The 17,833-nt window shown below is 37.3% G+C and overlaps 1 protein-coding gene across 4 annotated transcripts in view; it reads right to left on the bottom strand.

Annotated features, from left to right (window-relative positions):
• The window catches only part of KIF24 (kinesin family member 24), an 84,637-nt gene that overhangs the window by 41,491 nt on the left and 25,313 nt on the right, over positions 1–17,833 (bottom strand). For 3 of the 4 annotated variants that reach the window (XM_053656168.1, XM_037151590.2, XM_037151591.2), the window contains 3 exons: positions 11,731–12,377; positions 6,888–7,077; positions 373–470 (listed from right to left, as the gene is read on the bottom strand). In XM_053656168.1, the coding sequence (XP_053512143.1) occupies positions 373–470; positions 6,888–7,077; positions 11,731–12,353 (911 nt within the window). In that variant the 5' untranslated portion in view covers positions 12,354–12,377. Of the gene's footprint in view, positions 1–372; positions 471–6,887; positions 7,078–11,730; positions 12,378–15,031; positions 15,073–17,833 lie in introns of those variants that run through there. The other variant, XM_037151592.2, reaches the window with a different exon arrangement.

The raw sequence follows: 17,833 nt of genomic DNA, 5'->3' as shown, positions 1-17,833 counted from the left end.
AATGAAACTATAGCCAGAGTACATAACTCCTAGTATCAAAAGTTCAAACTAACTACAACCACTTAAACCTTTCTATTCTGAGGACATTAATGAAATTATATTGTTGTCTGCTTATATTTTTCCACTAAGCACAGATAATCAATATCATCAGTGTCAAAGAAAATTTTGTTGAAAATTCCTAAATGCTTGGTAAATCCTACAAATAAAGACACTGAATTTTTTAGAAGAGACTAATTTAAATTCATAAGACCAAAACACAAATTCATATTTAATTCAAAAAACTAAAACAGCATAGGTAATATTTATTTTAAAAATATGATTTATGGAAAATAAAAAACAAAGAGCAAAAGCAGCAAAAAATTACTATCATACCCATTGAAAATATGCTGAATGAGTGGGTGAGTAGTCTTCATGTATACATCCTGATTGGTACATGCCTCATCAAAGACTTCATCAAAATAAAAGACATGCTGTAAAAAAAATTTGGTTTTTATAAAGACATTTTCTTCACCACTATTCCAGTTAACATATGATAAAAGTACAAATACATTTTTAATTAATAGTAACTGAGTATGATAAACTTATAATAAGCAACTTATAACAGCATAAAAAAAACCCTGTCAAATGACAGTGCTGCCTTCTACTTGAGATCTCTATTTGACATGTTCTTATAATGTAAAAGCTAAGGCATACAATTTTCATTCTCTCTTAAGTGAAGTAAATTGATGAGTACAAGAGGGAGCCAACACTCCTTAGGTCCAGGAAAGAAACTGATTCTATGGAGATTATCCTCAGAGCCCAGCTGTGACTAACATGACAGACATAAGGGGAGAATTCTGGAGGAAGACCTTCATTCCATAAGTTACATGGCTTAACTTTTAATTTCATAAATATTTATTGCCATTGACTTTTTAAGAAATGTTTATAAGAGCTTAACTTAGCCAGACTTCCAGCCAAGATGGAGGCACAGGTAAACATGCTTTGCCTCCTCACACAACCACAGCAAAAATTACAACTAGACTACAAAACAAATATCACCCAGATTCATCAGAAAATTGAACTGTATGGATGTACAGCAACCAAGTATTTAAAGAAACTACATTTACCCAGACAGGTAGGAGGGGCGGAGAAATGTGGAGAGACATGGAGAGGTGGAGAGGCATAGAAAGGCATGGAGAGGCAGGGACATGTAATGGGCAGCCCCACATTCATGTGCAGTGGATAAAAATTGGGAGGGATACCTCTGGAGCAAGGGATCCTAGCTCCAGGCCAGACCATACAGCCCGGGGTTTCAGCACCAGGAAGATAAGTCCCCATAACTTATGGCTGTAAAAACCAGTGGGGGTTGGGGCAGCAGAAGGAACTGCAGGATTCTCAGGATACTCTTCTTAAAGTGCCCACAGTGGTCTTAGGACTTATGCACACCCACTCCCTCTGGGACTCAGCACAAGGGCAACAGCTTGAGGCGAACTAGAAACATACAGAGAGAAATTGAAGTGACTGGCAACAGGTCGAGTTCAAGGAGACAGCTTCTTCCTGGGAAAACTCCAGAGGCCAGACAGCAGCTTTGCCCTCTCTCCAAACCCTCCCCCACAAAGAGCCATAGAGCCACAGAGTAGTGACAAAGGTTGACCCTCCCTGGCGATGACCTAAGGCTCCACCCCATAAAACTTACAGGTGTGCATTTCTATAATAGGCCACGCTACTAAGACAGGGAGTCAAAGGAGCTCTACCTAATACACAAAAATAAACACTGGGAGGCTACCAAATTGAAAAGACAAAGAAATATGGTCCACATGAAAGACAGAACAAAACTCCAGAAAAAAGAACTAAATAAAATGGAGATAAGCAACCTATTAGATGCAGAGTTCAAATCACTGGTTATCAGGATGCTCAAAGAACTCACTGGGTACTGCAACAGCATAAAAAAGACCCAGGCAGAAATGAAGATTACATTAAGTGAAGTAAATAAAAATCTAGAGGGAACCAACAGTGGAGGGGATAAAGCTGAGAATCAAATCAACAATTTGCAACATAAGGAAGAAATAAGTATTCAATCAGAACAGGAAGAAACAAGAATTAAAAAAAAAACAACTAGGATAGATTATGGAGCCTCTGGGACATCTCCAAAGTACAACATCTGAATCATAGAGGTGGCAGAAAGAGAAAAGGAAGAGTGAGAAATTGAAATCTTATTTGAAAACATAATGAAAGAAAACTTCCCTAATTTGGTGAAGGAAATAGACATACAGGTCCAGAAAGCACAGAGTCCCAAACAAGCTGGACCCCAAAAGGACCACACTAAGACACATAATTAAAATGCCAACAGTTACAGATAGAGAGAGAATCTTAGAAGCAGCAAGAGAAAAACAGAGTTACCTATGAAGAAGTTCCCATAAGACTATCAGCTGATTTCTCAAAAGAAACTTTGCAGGCTAGAAGGGACTGGCAAGAAGTCTTCCAAGGGATGGAAAAGTAAGGACCTACAACCTAGATTAATCTATCCAGGAATGCTATTATTTAGAATTAAAGGGCAGATAAAATGTTTCCCAGACAAGGTAAAGCTAAAGGACTTCATCATCATCAACCCATTATTACATGAAATGTTAAAAGGGACTTATCTAGGAAAAAGAAGAAGATTAAAATTATAAACATTAAAATGGCAACAAATTCACAACTATCAACAACTGAATCTAAAAAACAAACTAAGCAAACAACCAGAACAGGAGGCATAGATAGATACACTTCACTTCCTCACACAACCAAAAGAAGGAAAATAACCAATTTAAAAACAAAAATAACCAGATCTTCCAGAAAATCAAACTGTATGGAAGTCCAACCACCAAGGAGTTAAAAGAAGAAACATTCATCCAGACTGGTAGGAGGTGCAGAGACAGGATGCTGGGGCAGAGAGGACACAAGGTGAGGCGGTGGCTGATGGATCAGGTGATTCCACATTTGCATGTGGATTGCATGTGGGGAGCGACACAGACCACATAACCCAGGGTTCCAGTGCAGGAAACTAAAGCCTCAAAACCTCTGGCTGTAAAAATCTGTGGGGGTTGCGGCAGCAAGAGAAACTCACATCTCACAGGAAGGGCCCATGGGATCCTAGAATGTACATGAGACCACTCACCTGGGAATCAGCACCAGGCTAGCACCTGAAAGGGCACAGTCCGCTTCTGGGAAGTGAGGAAAATGACTGAAAGTGGGGCAAAAGCAAGTGTCATTGTTCCCTCTCTGACCCCACCCCCACATACAGTGGTACAATACAGCAAAGTGCATCACCCTGCCCTGGTGAATACCTAAGGCTCTGCCCCTTACAATTTAACAGGTGTGCCGAGGCAAAGAAATATGGCCCAAATGAAAAAAAAAAGATAAAAACTCCAGAAAAATAATTAAGTGATGAGGAGATAGCCAACCTATCAGATGCAGAGTTCAAAGCACTAGTAATCAGGATGCTCACAGATATGATTGAGTACAAATGCAAAACAAAGGGAGAAGTGGCAGCTATACAAAGTGAAATAAAGAAAAATATACAGGGAACCAAGAGTGAAGAAAAGAAAAGCTAGACTCAAATCAAAGATTTGAAACAAAAGGAAGAAATAAACATTCTACTGGAACAGAATGAAGAAAGAAGAATTCAAAGAAATGAGGAGAAGCTTAGGAACCTCTGGCATGACTTTAAACGTTCCAACATTGAATCTTAGGGGTACAAGAAGGAGAAGAGGAAGAGCAAGAAACTGAAAACTTATTTGAAAAAATAATGAAGGAAAACTTCCCCAATCTGGTGAAGGAACTAGACATGCAAGTCCAGGAAACTCAGAGAATCCCAAAGAAATTGGATCCAAGGGGATATACACCAAGTCACATCACAATTAAATTACTCGAGATTAAAGATAAGGAGAGAATCTTAAAAGCAGCAAGAGAAAAGGAGACAGTTACTTACAAAGGAGTTCCCATAAGACTGATTCCCATATCAGCTGATTTCTCAAAAGAAACTTTACAGGCAAGAAGGGGCTGGAAAGAAGTATTCAAAGTCATGAAAGGGAAGGACTTATATCCAAGATTACTCCATCCGGCAAAGTTATCATTTAGAATGGGAGGTCAGATAAAATACTTCCCAGATAAGGTCAAGTTAAAGGAGTTCATCATCACCAAGCCCTTACTATATGAAATATTAAAGGGACTTATCTAAGAAAAAGAAGATGATAAAAAATACAAAGAGTAAAATGACAAGAAGCTCTCAAGTATCAACAATTAATCTAAAAAAAAAACCCAAAAACCAAAATAAACTAAGCAAATGACTAGAATAGGAACAGAATCACAGAAATGGAGATCACATGGAGAGTTACCAGCAAGGAGGGGGAGGGGAGAGAATGGAAGAAAAGGTACAGGGAATAAGAAGCATAATTAGTAGGTACAGAATAGGGGGAGGTTAAGAATAGTATAGGGAATGGAGAAGCCAAAGAATGTATATGTACATATGACACATGGACATGAACTAAGGGGAGGGAATGTTGGAGGGAGGGGGGTGCAAGGCAGAGGAGGATACAGGGGAGGAAAAAATGGGACAACTGTAATAGCATAATAAGCATAATAGCATAATAAGACATACTTTTAAAAAATGTTTATTTTTGCTCTTGTGTAGCTCAGTGGATTGAGTGTGGGCTGTGAGGCAAAGAGTCACTGGTTCAATTCTTAGGCAGGGCACATGCCTAGTTTGTGGGCCAGGTCCCCAGTAGGGGGCGCACAAGAAGCAACCACACATGGATGTTTCTTTTCCTTTTTCCTTCCTTTCCCCTCTCTCTAAAAAATAAATAAATAAAATCTTTTTAAAAAGTGTTTATTTTAGCCAAACTGATGACACTGTCAGGGAGCAAGATTTTAAACACTCTTGTTGCTACTGACTTTTGATATACTTTAGTACTATCTTTTTTTCCTAATGTTTTCTTTGTTCAAGACATTGGAATGAAACATACAGGTTGGTCTCCTTGTTTTTTCACTTATTACAATGACATAAAATTTAATGGTAAGTAGTAATGGTACACTACCTGTATATGATCATATATACTAAGTAACATGAGATTTGAAAGGATACAATATTTAGTTAAATGAACACAAACATAAGTTTCAAAATAAAACCCAAAGAATCTAGGATCAATATTTCCTATAAAATTCTCTTTTCTTCTCTCTACATAAGAAAGAAAAAAAAGATGCGGGAGAACTATCCTATCAGTTTTATATTATAGCATTGATAGGTAAGGACTTTGATCTATGAGAGCAAAGGTCCAAAGTTCAAACAGCTGAGAAAGTGCTACGAAAACTATGGGTATTCAATAAGTATCGATCAATGGTAATAACAAAGAAATAAGGTTATTGTGTTTTGGGATAATGGAAAAATACAAAAGATAAGATGATGCCTCCTTAAGGGAATTATTGTGACAGAAGCATCATTAAGACAATATTGGGTAGATGGTGATTGGATAGGGCTATTACTATGGCTGTAAGTAGCTATTACAACTAATTGTTCATTTGGACCATCTGCAAAATAAATATCTCCCACCTAGACCTAATAGACTGTGCATTGATCAGCAATCGATAAGGCTGTTAAAGTGATTGGGTTAGTTATACAGTGGCCTAGTAATTGAGTGCCCATAGAAAAGACTGAGTGAATTATTTTGAATGATACTTTTAAACACAATTTTGGTAACCATAGAAAAAGAACAATGCAAGTGTAAAAGTGGGAAGTGTTAAAATGACTTCAGTGTTAAAATATTTGTTCCAGTACAGTAAGATCTCAGCTGGCCAAGGTGAAATGCTAGCACACCAGATTACTCACTACTGTTTTTTCTCTCTACCAATCACTGGATTTTGAAGGCAAACAGAGAGAGAGAGAGAGAGAGAGAGGAGGAGGAGGGAGGAGTAGGAAGAGGAAGAGGAGGGGGAGATGATAAATATAAGATGAATGTTCTAGGGAGGCAGATTCAGAGTAAGAGAAACCCTTTATTCCCAAATCTTAACTTCTGGTGGATTATCCCCTGGCTTTAGATTAGTCACAATTGCTTCACAATTTTAGGAGTACTTAAATTACAATATCTTCCATGTATGTGTTTTGCTGCTTCCCTACAAGACTGAAGAGTTATCAGTTTAGAATAAGTTCCTTTCAATACCAAATGCTTTCTCCTTGAACTCTTCATGACCATTCTGGCAGGGAGTGAACACTTTTTATGTGTCTGAGCAATGAGTGATTTATTTAAATGCTGTATGTTAGTTGTAAAGTTGTATCCCTGGATTATATTCACCCACTGTAATCCACTCTGTACAAAGTGGCCTGCGTAAAGAGCCCAATTTCCACCAAATTAAGTCTAAATTCAAAGACAGCTGAGAATCAAAATAAGCAGCTGGAGCCTTGTAGCTCAAAAATATATCCTGCATTACTAAACTAAAGACTCACACTGAACAGAGTGAGAAGTTCATATAGTGAGAGACAGGTGAGAATTAAGAATGTATGACCATCTTATAGCCACTTTGGGGCATACGCTCAGTGACAAGTATTGCCTATCACTAATTCATTATTTAAATTCCTTTTATCCCCTCATTCCCTTTCTTTTGGCTAAATAAGTATAATTAAATTCACATAGAGCATGTTAAGTGGATATATCATATAGCCCTATTGCATTAGCACAGAGAAATTATGTTTTTGTATCTCCCAGTTTTATTGAAAAAATAAAGGACAAGGGTATCAATGATTTAATGCAATTTACATCAGAGATGACTAACACCCAAACAAGAAACTGGAATTTAGAATTTGTATGTTACCAAACAAAAAGCAAGACTTTGACATATTTAATATTTGTTCCAAATACAAAAGAAAAGCATCATACCTGCAGAATATATTGTGTGAGGTCAACTGCTTCTTTCTTCTCATGAACAAGTAGAGTTTCTTTGTCTTCTACTGTAATAATATTAATTTCTCCACGACGCACTTCCCTCATGCCCAGAGGGCGTTTTCTAACACAAACTCTGATTTTCTCCATCTCAGTCCAGGGATTCTCTTTCTCTGAGGTGTTCTGTCTGATATAGTGTTAATAAGTAGGCCTTTACTTTTAAATAATAGAATAAGGCTACTTTAGAGATCAAAGTATCAGTACATTTTGTTATAAATTAGGTGAAATATACATATAATGCTGCATGTTAAAGATTTGACACTAAGAAAGTTATTAGCTAAATCCTCCTGATTACTTCTATCTCTATCCCTACCTACTCAACTCCAAAAAAATTCCTAGCCCTGGCTGGTGTGACTTAGTGGATTGAGTATCAAAGGGTCACCATTAGATTCCCAGTGGAGGGCACATGCCTGGGTTGAAGGCCGGATCCGCAGTAGAGGGAAGCACAAGAGGTAACCACACATTGATGTTTTTCTCCCTTTCTTTCTCCCTTCCTTCCCCTCCCTAAAAGTAAATAAATACATAAATAAATAAAAATTCCTGACCAAAAAAATCACCCCAACCCTAAGAGGTTGCTTTAGCTCTAAAACATGTGTTTGGCTTCCAGATGTGGTCTTCCAAAAGGCTTCTAATGATGTATGATGGATGCTCTTTCTTTACATCTCCAAAACTCAGGCTAATCAACCTTCAAAATCTAATGCAATATGCTGCGCTCACCCCTCTGAGGCCTTTACAAGATCCAAACCCTTGTTTCATTTCAATTTTTCTTGTACATTACTGTTTTTTAAATATTTTTAAATTTTTATTTATTGATTTTAGAGAGAGAGAGAGAGAGAGAAACAACGATTTATTGTTCTACTTATTCAGGCATTAACTGGTTGATTCTTGTATGTACCCTAACCAGGGATCGATCCCTCAACCTTGGCTTATTAGGATGATACTCTAACCAACTGAGCTATCCAGCCAGGGCAAGGTTTCTTAATTACTCAATGTAATTTCTTTTTTTTTTATCCTCTCTGAATTTACTAAATACCTTGAAGTATGTGATAGGTTTCAATGTATTGTCCCCCTGTTCTTCCCAGATATATTCTGCCTTTATCTTATTTTCATACCTCCTTTTTTGCTCAACCCGATATGTGTTTATTTGTTAGAACACAATCTTACATTTCTTCTTCCTAGGACAATTTTATGACTGGTTCTAACCACCACTAATTCATCCTTCTATTCAGATGTGTTTCTTCTCTGGCTCATCAATCTTAACACTTAGAATATTTGAGGCAAATAGTACTTGGGTTAGGGATACAAAATTCATCAGGTTTACTTGCTGAGCCTAATGGTGGTATGTATGAATACCATATATCTAAAACCTGACTACTTACCTATAAACTCCTTTTAAGCTAGGTAACAAGAAAGTAGAATTCTTGAAAGTAGGAGTTTTACAAGAATCAATGCCTTTGGTATATATACTAAGAATGTCTTAGCAAGACAAATTATTCTCTTCCTTTATATTTTTTACACTTTACAATTTGATTAATAGCCCCTAAAAAGCCTTTTATAGTATATTTTATTTATTATTTTTTAAATTAAATTTATCGTGGTGACTTGGTTATTAATAAGATCATATAGGTTTCAAGTGTACAAAGAGGACAGAAAATGGTCATTTCAAAATGGACCAGAGACTTTAGGATAGGTCATATAAAAAAGGACTGGAGTTTTCAAGATCAAAGGGCAAAAAGAAATGAACACTGTTTTAAAAGGCTCTGATTTTAATGTCCAATCTTCCCTAGAAGAAATAAACTATATCTGTCTGACATGCAAAAAGTTAAGACAGCTGGAGTTAGGTCTATTTGAAGTCTTAAGTCAAGGCAACCAGTTCTCTAAATGCCTAAAATTCTGAGGCCAGCAATTTATTCTGAGTGTATCTGAGTTGAAGCATCCAAAGAGAATGCTCTTTGGATAGGATGACTCCCTAACAGCAAGCCTTAAATTGGTGAAGGAGTTTCTCAGGGTTCTGAAACCTTGACTCCTACTTAGGGTATGAGTGAGAAAGCAATATTGAGAATTATTAAGGAAAAATGTGCTTTCTTATCTCTATTTCTCTAATACAGACAGCTTAAATGATTCAACTTAAATGATTCAACTTATAATTTTGTGACTATATAATGGTGTGAAAGAGATACACATTCAGTAGAAACCACACTTCAAATTTTGAATTTTGTTCTTTTCCCAGACTAGCGATCTGTGGTAAGATGATGCTGGACAATGGCAGTGGGCTTCAGCTCCTACTTAGGCAAGAGATGAGAAGGGTAAACAACCAATATTCTATAGCAGCAATTTTCAACCAGCGTGCCACAAGATTTTTAAAAACTAGCAATACGTGACTAGTTAGGGGCACTAGCCTCTTTTCCCTTAGACTGTCAAATTAAAAATGACAACAGCCAACACAACAACAACCCTCTGATGTGAATGCCCTGTCTTGAACCATAAATATATAGGTCATGTAATAGAGTTGCATTTTATTGGTTACTTCACATAATAAGGTTGTGTCTGATTGGTTAATTCTTTGTACCAGAAATCTTTATATACAAGTATAGGCACTTGATTTTTTAAAAAGTCACTGGAGCAAATAGGATAGGTAATTTACTAATTACTATTATCATCAATCAAAATCATACTTATTTTTATCACATTGGCAAAAAATGTATTTATTTGGTGTGCTGCAAATTTTTAGTCATTAGTTTACGTGTGCCATGAGATAGAAAGGGTCGGAAATCACTGCTCTACAGTGTTCTGCATTGACGGTTTTTTTGGTTTGTTTTATGGTTTGTGAGTTTTTTTGGGTGGGGTGTGTGCTGTGAGCATTAAGGCAAGCTAGGCTAAGCTATGATGTAAGCTAGGTGTATTAAATGCATTTTCAACTTACAATATTTTTAACTTACAATGGATGGGACATAATCCCACTGTAAGCCTAGGAGCATCTGTATAATAAACAATGGTAAGGTAATGATATAAAAGATGAGAAAGTTCAGTTGAACAGTTTTTGCTCTGGGTTTGTCACATGTCAACCTCTAAAAATATACTTATCTCACCATATGGTTGTTAGTCTGTCTTCCCACTTACGCTGTCCCCTAAGAGACTAAGAATCTCCAGATAGCCTAATCTTTATACTATCCAGAATCAAGCCTAGCAGAAGTAGTACTTAATGTTTGCCAAATAAATGATATAGCAATATTTAAACTAAAATATCCACTCTATCCAAATAAATAATGCAAAGTGGTATCTTTATTCTATTTATAAATAATCCCAATTTAGATTTTTTTAATTAAAAAAAATTTTTATCCCCACCTGATTTTTTTCATTGCTTTTTAGAGAGGGGGGAGGAGGGGGAGAGAGAGAGAGAGAGAGAGAAATACCAAGTAGTTACTTTCTGGTATGTGCCCCAATGGGGGATGGAACTCACAACCTGGGTATGTGCCCTGACTAAGAATCCAACTTGTGACCTTTTGCTCTAAGGGACAACGTTCCAATCAACTGAGCCACACCAGCCAGGACCCAATTTAGATTTTTATGTGCTGTTCAACAAAAGACTGTAGTAGTCAAGAAAATGTGTGTTCTTTCACCAATAGTACAGCAATAATCCTGGCTTTGATGATCATGAGACTGTCTAGTACTTTCACAATTGAAAGAAGAAAACATGTTGTACTGTATGTTCTATGCTTTGCTAAACCACCCCAAAAGTTTTAGAAACACCATAAAAATTCACTTATGTATTTCAAATTACTAAAGGTACTTCTGTCTTTAAAATTGGGTAGTCTATTTTTTTTAAATAAAGAACTGGTTGGTTATGAGATCCTTTGAAACCTTAGCCAATATAAGACCAGATGTAAATACCGTGTTTTAAGGTATGGATAATAGCTTTAAAAAGGAGAGAGAAAAGAAAATGTGGCTTAAGAAAGTATTTTGTTTTTCTGTAACTCACCATCTAAAACTTTTAAACAAAACAAGCAATACATGTTATTTTTTAAAATTTTTTCTATTATACCAATATTAGTATTAAGTATTACTTGATACTTCACTCCTTAGGGACCTTATTTAAAATTCTAACTTGAAAGTAACTTATTATCACCCTGACTCTCAAACCCTAAAGTCTATCAATAGTGTCTTACTCTTTGCAACCACCAAAATCATCTGGTCTTCCAGGGCTGGCTAGAATTGTAGAAGACACTCAAAATCAGGACCACATTTCAATATGTGCAGGTAAAGTAACTTCTCCAAAGACCCACTTAATTCAACTACATGCTCTTTGTTTTTAACTAAGCTTTATGTCTCCTGGTTGGTTTGAGTAAATTCAAAACCTCAAACTGTGGGTTGTATATTTTTTCCCCCACTGCAAAAGGCTATTTAACTGTTTTTACCTTCATGGATGCCCTAGATGTATCATGTTATACTATAATAAATAAAAATAGTTCTGCTATCAGAATAATAGTGCGTCCTGGCAAGTAGCAGCTGCTTGATATACATGAACAATACCATCCTTTTCCCATCTGGAAAGTCCCAATTCTGCATTAATTTTCCCTTATCAAGGTGTTTCTATTATCAATGCAGAAGTTGTTCACCCTCATTTTCTGTAAATGAGGAGTTGGTTGCACTCCTCTGGTCATGAAGAGGCCTACCCTTGCCTAAGTCCACCCTCCCTTCAAAAATATATGTATAGACAGATAAATAAATAAGGTAAGGAAGAAAGAAAAGGAAGGAGAAGGAAGAAAAAATAAATTATTACCTGATACCAGAATGAGGGATTCCATAGTTATATCCTGAAACATGAGAGACTCTTTGAATAATGGGAATATCACAATCCCCCAGTATTGGAGAAAAGCGATTTGATGAAAACAGTGAAGTGCTAGTTTCTGTTTGCCCATAGGAATCAGCAGCTATGGCACTCAGAATTCTTGTTTTTGTTTGGTACTGGGAATCATCTGGTAGTATATGCTCCAGCACTTTGAGGTAATTAGACTTTTGCTCATTTGCAGGAAAATCTGATAAATTGCATATTTCAAGCCCATAGTTGCTGGTAGTTCCATCTTTGCTGTCAGCAGGAGAATCAAAGTGCAATTGTCTGCGAGGTCCAGATCTGGGTTCCCGAGGCTTGCTGTACAGGCTGCTTGTCTGAAGAGGATGCTCTGGGCTACTGACTGCTTTATCTTCTTCCTGCATAATCTTAATGATTTTGATAAGTTGGAAGAGACGTTTTCGGTCATTCATGTTATGGACTCCCAGTTTGGAGTAGTCCTTCATTGTAACTTCTGCTAATTCATCTATTTTCTGAAGGCCAACGGCAGTAAAATGAGGATAATACTGTGCAAGTTCAGCTTCACAAAGACATTCATACAACCAGGATGTCATTTTTATGCACACGTTCTATAAACTCTGAAGAAAAAAAAAGTCACTCATTTATAATACGGTATGTATAATACAATTATTCTTTTAAAAAATGAAAATCATAAAACATGCAGAAAAATATATTCTAGCATGCCAAGTTTTCAATAAATACATTTTTCTCCTGAAGTGATTAAACAGCATAGTTTAATCACATAAATAAAGATACTTATGATGCATTTGTAGTAACAGATATAGTTTATTCATTTGCTTAATAAAGAGACTTTCAATTGTATATATACATAGCTACAGGCCACACACACTTAACACAAGTCACTTACTTATTGCTAGGGAGTTCTTTCCAAAGTTGCAATGTCTACTTAACACATGCCACAAACTACTGAAACACTGCTCCCAACCACTGATTGTAGCAGGACTAATTTTAGATGTTCAAGTTAATGTCAAGGCATGTTGCACAACTGTTTCCATGATTAATGAACAAAGGCTAAGAACTCTTTTAGAATGGAAAGCAGAATTAAATAGCAAACCACAAAGGATTAAAAACTAATATAACTCTGAAAAATCACATTTGTATCTGCTGAGTACTGGTAAAAGCTAGACATCATTAATTTGGAATCTACTAATTCGCAATTTCAAATTATTCTACAAGGTAGATGGTTGTAGCTGTCCACCTGTACAGAATATGAATAAAAGAGTTTACCTAGGAAATACTATGGTCAAAATTTTAAATGACTGCACATTAAAATGTTTAATATGCCAAGATATCTAATGAAATACTAATAAGTGATGGGGTAATAACATATAATTCTAGTCTATTATTAAAGTCAGGACCCTGAAGAGTTCTCCATACCCCATTAAGTTCAAGTTCATGAGAATATTCGAAAGTAAGCCAACCACATTTTCTTTTTAAAAAGTTTACAATTCAGTTTCCAAAATTTGATTAGTTCTTGGTCAAGCTTTTCTGTTTTTCATTTTTAATTTACATTTTGTTTTCATTCTAGGAGAAACGGAAGAGTGGGGGTGTGTTATAATGATGATTAAAGGACCCTGCATAATTAACTTCAAAGGAAATGTTACTTAAGCTAAAGAAAAGGCCAAAGGAGCTAGCTAAGTAACACATCCTAAACTCATCCTGCCCTTCTCCTTTTGTGGCAGACTGGAAAAAAAAAAAAGCCACAAATTCTTTGCAGGTCCTTCCTTCAAGAAATGAATCTATTTCTCCTTCCATTGCTGGCCTTGTGACTTGTTTTGGCCAGAATACGGTAGAAACAACACTGTGTGCGCTTCACACCTAAGCCTCAAGAGTCCTTGCAGCTTCTGTTCTCTTGGAACACTTCTGCTGTCAGGCCTGCCACCACCATCAGAGCAAGATGTATGAGAGAAGATATTTCCAGGGTGTCATACTCATTTTCACCAGGGGCCACATCAGCCTTGTGGTTGCCTTCAAAGGGCCAAATATAATTTCAACTCCTTAACAGTTAAGGAGTAGTTACATTTATATAGTCCTAAAATTATTTCAGCCTTTTGAAGGCAACCTCGAGGCTGAGGTAGCCCCCAGTGAAAATGAGTTTGACACCCCTGTTTAGACTAGTTAGACCACTCGGTGTGACCAGATGACAGCAGGCACATGAGTGACCCCAGGTGAGACCAGAACTATGTGAGCAAATAAAACAGTAATTGTTTTAAGCCACTAAGCTTTGGTTCACACAGTAGTAGATAACTGCAACACCCCTTTTATGAGTTTTTAAAAATATATTACCTATATTTATTTATTTTTAGAGAGAGGGAAAGGGAGGAAGAAAGAGAGGAAGAGAAACACTGACATGAGAAACATTAATCGGTTGCCTCTCATCTCCACCCTGACTGGGACCAAACCTGCAACCCAGGCATGTGCCCTGCCTGACCTGGAGTCAAACCGGCAACTTTTTGCTTTGCAGGAGAATGCCCAACCAACTGAGCCACACCAGTCAGGGCCTATGACTTTTTAAATATTGTATCTTTGCCAGAAGTGTTTCCAACTCCCTCTGCCTACTAAAATGAGTTATGCTCATCCTTTCAAGATAGTTCAATAGCTACCCCTCACCACATAAAACCTTCTTTCATCTCTCAGCATCTTCTACCATTTTATTGCCAAACACCTTAATGCAGTAGTTAAACCAGCTCACCAAACTCTTTACTACTGTTTCTTCCACCTGAAATACCTGTCTTGCCCAGGAAAAACTCTTATTTATATTTTTCTTCAGTAAGGTATGCCCTAGCTAGGGATAACTGGTATTTCTTCCATACTTCGGTAATAATAATAGTTAGTACGCACTGAGCATTTATTACATACTAAGCACTGTTCTAAGTATTTTATTTGTTAACCTTCAAACACCTATGCAGTACACACATGTGTGACCTTTAGGAAGTTACTTATTTAATGCCTCTGAAACTCATTTTTCTCAACTATATAAATGGGAATGTAACAGTCCCCACGATTCCTAGGATTAGTACTCAATGAAGAAACACTTTTACAACTCTTAGCACAGTGCACAGCACATACTTAGTGCCCAATAACTGTTGGTAGTAATTACTACTGTGATTGTTATCGGTGTTATCTTCACCACCTAGCTCAGAACCTAAAACAGAAAACAACTTCAATTTTTTTTCATTTTAAGTTATTTCTAAGTAGTTACATTCCTCACCTGTCTCAGTCTAATCCAGGGGAATGGGTTAAGTGGTATGAAGTCTTCTTCCTTTCCATAGGCTGTACAAGATCCTGTATTTCACACATCCATTTCCTTGGTGACATACCAAACCTTTCCCAATCCAATTCTGATAATCATGGCTTCTATGCATCTCTTAATAAGTACTTGCAAGACTAATATATTCATATTGTATTGCTTAGATATCTTCTAATATGGGGTGGGAGAAAAGGCCAGAGATAGCAGTAATCTAGACATGAAGACTCAAAGTATTCAATTGCTTGCTTCTTTATAAATTGGCAGCATGGTGCCTTTCTGAGCCCTGTAGTTGACCTATATATGCTCTTTTGTTTTAAAATTAGATAGGCTTCTTTGTACCACATTCCATTTTATAAAGGTCCAACCCCTCATAGATACTTAAGCCCCATCCCAGATCCATAGAAAAAAAAAATCTCCCAGGTTTTTGTGGGTACAGACATAAGAATACTGAAAAAGTTCTCCAGGTTATTATGAATGTACTATACTGATCTAGATCTATCAAAACTAGAAATGCAAATATACTAATCCAGCAATTTCACTTCTAGGAATTTACCCTACAGATACTGTACACAAGTGCAAAATGACATGGATATAAAACTATTTATTGCAGCACTTTATGAATAGCAAAGAAATGGAATAGAGACTGATTAAATTATGGTAATCCATTAAATGGAATATTATGAAGCAATTACAAAGAATAAGTAAACACTCAATATTTTATTGAACAAAGAGAAAGCTCTCCAATATATTAAGTGACTAAAACAAGTTAACAGTTTGTATAGTAAAGGTACCATTTGTTAAGGAAAAAGAGATCATTTATCTATAATAGATCTACATATTTGCTTATTAGACAGAATATATCTTGGACAGGATATAAAAAAAAGTAATAATATTGGTCTAGGGGAAGGGGAACTAGTTGGTGGAGGTTAAGCATGAGAAGAAGACTATTGTATACTAATAAATGCTGGTGGTTAATATTACCTTTCCTATTGCTATTTCTAGTTCACTGCTATCTCCATCATCCAGAGCAGGACCTAGAACAGCTATTTTTTAAATATGGGAATTATGTGACTATATTACTTATTTTAAAAATATATTTCTGGACTTCCGCCAAGATGGAGACGTAGGTGGAAGCACTGCACCTTCTCGCACAACCAAGTTTAAAAACAAAGTTTTAGCAACAAAAACGCAGCCAAACCACAGAAAATTGAACTACATGGAAATCTGACAACAACGAACCCTTCAGCCAAACCAGTAAGAGGGGCAGAGCCAGCAGCAGAGCGGGGTCGGGCAGGAAAGATCCACTGGACAGACCGGGCATGCGACCCAGGTGCGCCAGCAGCTGTGGGCGGATCCCAGGTGTGGAGAAGCGGGTGGACCCACTGAGGGCGCAAGGCGTTGAACCCACTGAGGGCTGATCTCGGTCACATATTTGCGTGCAGATAAACTGGTGAAGGAGCGAGCAGTGAGAAGGACTGCGCAGGCTCCAGCGGCAGGAAGCGGCAGAGGGGACGGCCACTGTCCCTCTCTGACCCCCCCTCCCACATACAGCGTCACAAACCAGTGACCTGGGTGGCCCCGCCCTGGTGAACAACTAAAGCTCTGCTCCTCATATGTAACAGGCATGAACAGAGCAAAACATGGCTCAAGAACAACTCAGAGCCCCAGAGCTGATAAATCTGAGTGATGAAGAAATAGCCAAACTTTCAGATGCACAGTTCAAAACACTGGTGATCAGGATGCTCACAGAACTGGTTGATTTTAGTCACAAATTAGAGGAACATATGAAGGCTAAACTAATTGAAATGAAGGGAAATACACAGGAAACCAATAATGATGGAAAGGAAATTGGGACTCAAATTAAAGGAGTGGACCAGAAGGAGGATAAAAATGACCAAACAGAAAAGGATGAAGAAACAAGAATTCAAAAAATGAGGAGAGGCTTAGGAACCTCCAGGACATCTTTAAATACCCCAACATCCGTATTATAGGGGTGCCAGAAGGGGTTCCTCTTCCCAGAAGGGAAAGAGGAAGAGCAACAAGTGGAAAACTTATTTGAACAAATAATAAAGGAGAACTTCCCCAATCTGGCTAAGGAAATAGACTTCCAGGAAATCCAGGAAGCTCAGAGAGTCCCAAAGAAGTTGGACCCAAGAAGGAACACACCAAGGCACATCATCACTACATTACTCAAGATTAAAATGAAGGAGAGAATCCTAGAAGCAGCAAGAGATAAGGGGACAGTCACCTACCAAGGAGTTCCCATCAGACTGTCAGCTGATTTCTCAAAAGAGACGTTGTAGGCAAGGGGCTGGAAAGAGGTATTCCAAGTCATGAAAACCAAAGATCTACAACCAAGATTGCTCTATCCAGCAAAGTTTTCATTTAGAATAGAAGGGCAGATAAAGTGCTTCTCAGATAAGATCAAATTCAAGGAGTTCATCATCACCAAGCCCTTATTATATGAAATGTTAAAGGGACTTACCAAAGAAAAAGAAGATAAAAAAGATGAACAGTGAAAGGACAGCAAACTCACAGTTAGTAACAACCACACCTAAAACAAAAGCAAACTAAGAGGACAGCTAGATCAGGAGTGAACCATAGAAATGAAGATCACATGGAGGGCTAGCAACAGGGGAATGGGAGAAGGAGAAGGGGGGAGAAGGTTCAGAAAATAAGTAGCATGGACGGTAGGTAGAAAATAGATTGGGGGGGAGGGCAAGAATAGTATGGGAAATATAGAATCTAAAGAACTTGAGACAC

The sequence above is a fragment of the Artibeus jamaicensis genome, unplaced genomic scaffold (genome assembly GCF_021234435.1).
Source record: "Artibeus jamaicensis isolate MK-2021 breed Jamaican fruit bat unplaced genomic scaffold, CSHL_Jam_final scaffold_1964, whole genome shotgun sequence".
In the NCBI taxonomy this organism is placed as follows: Eukaryota; Metazoa; Chordata; class Mammalia; order Chiroptera; family Phyllostomidae; genus Artibeus; species Artibeus jamaicensis.
Note: the sequence above shows the minus strand (reverse complement) of the source record. Positions and strands in the feature narration are given on the sequence as shown.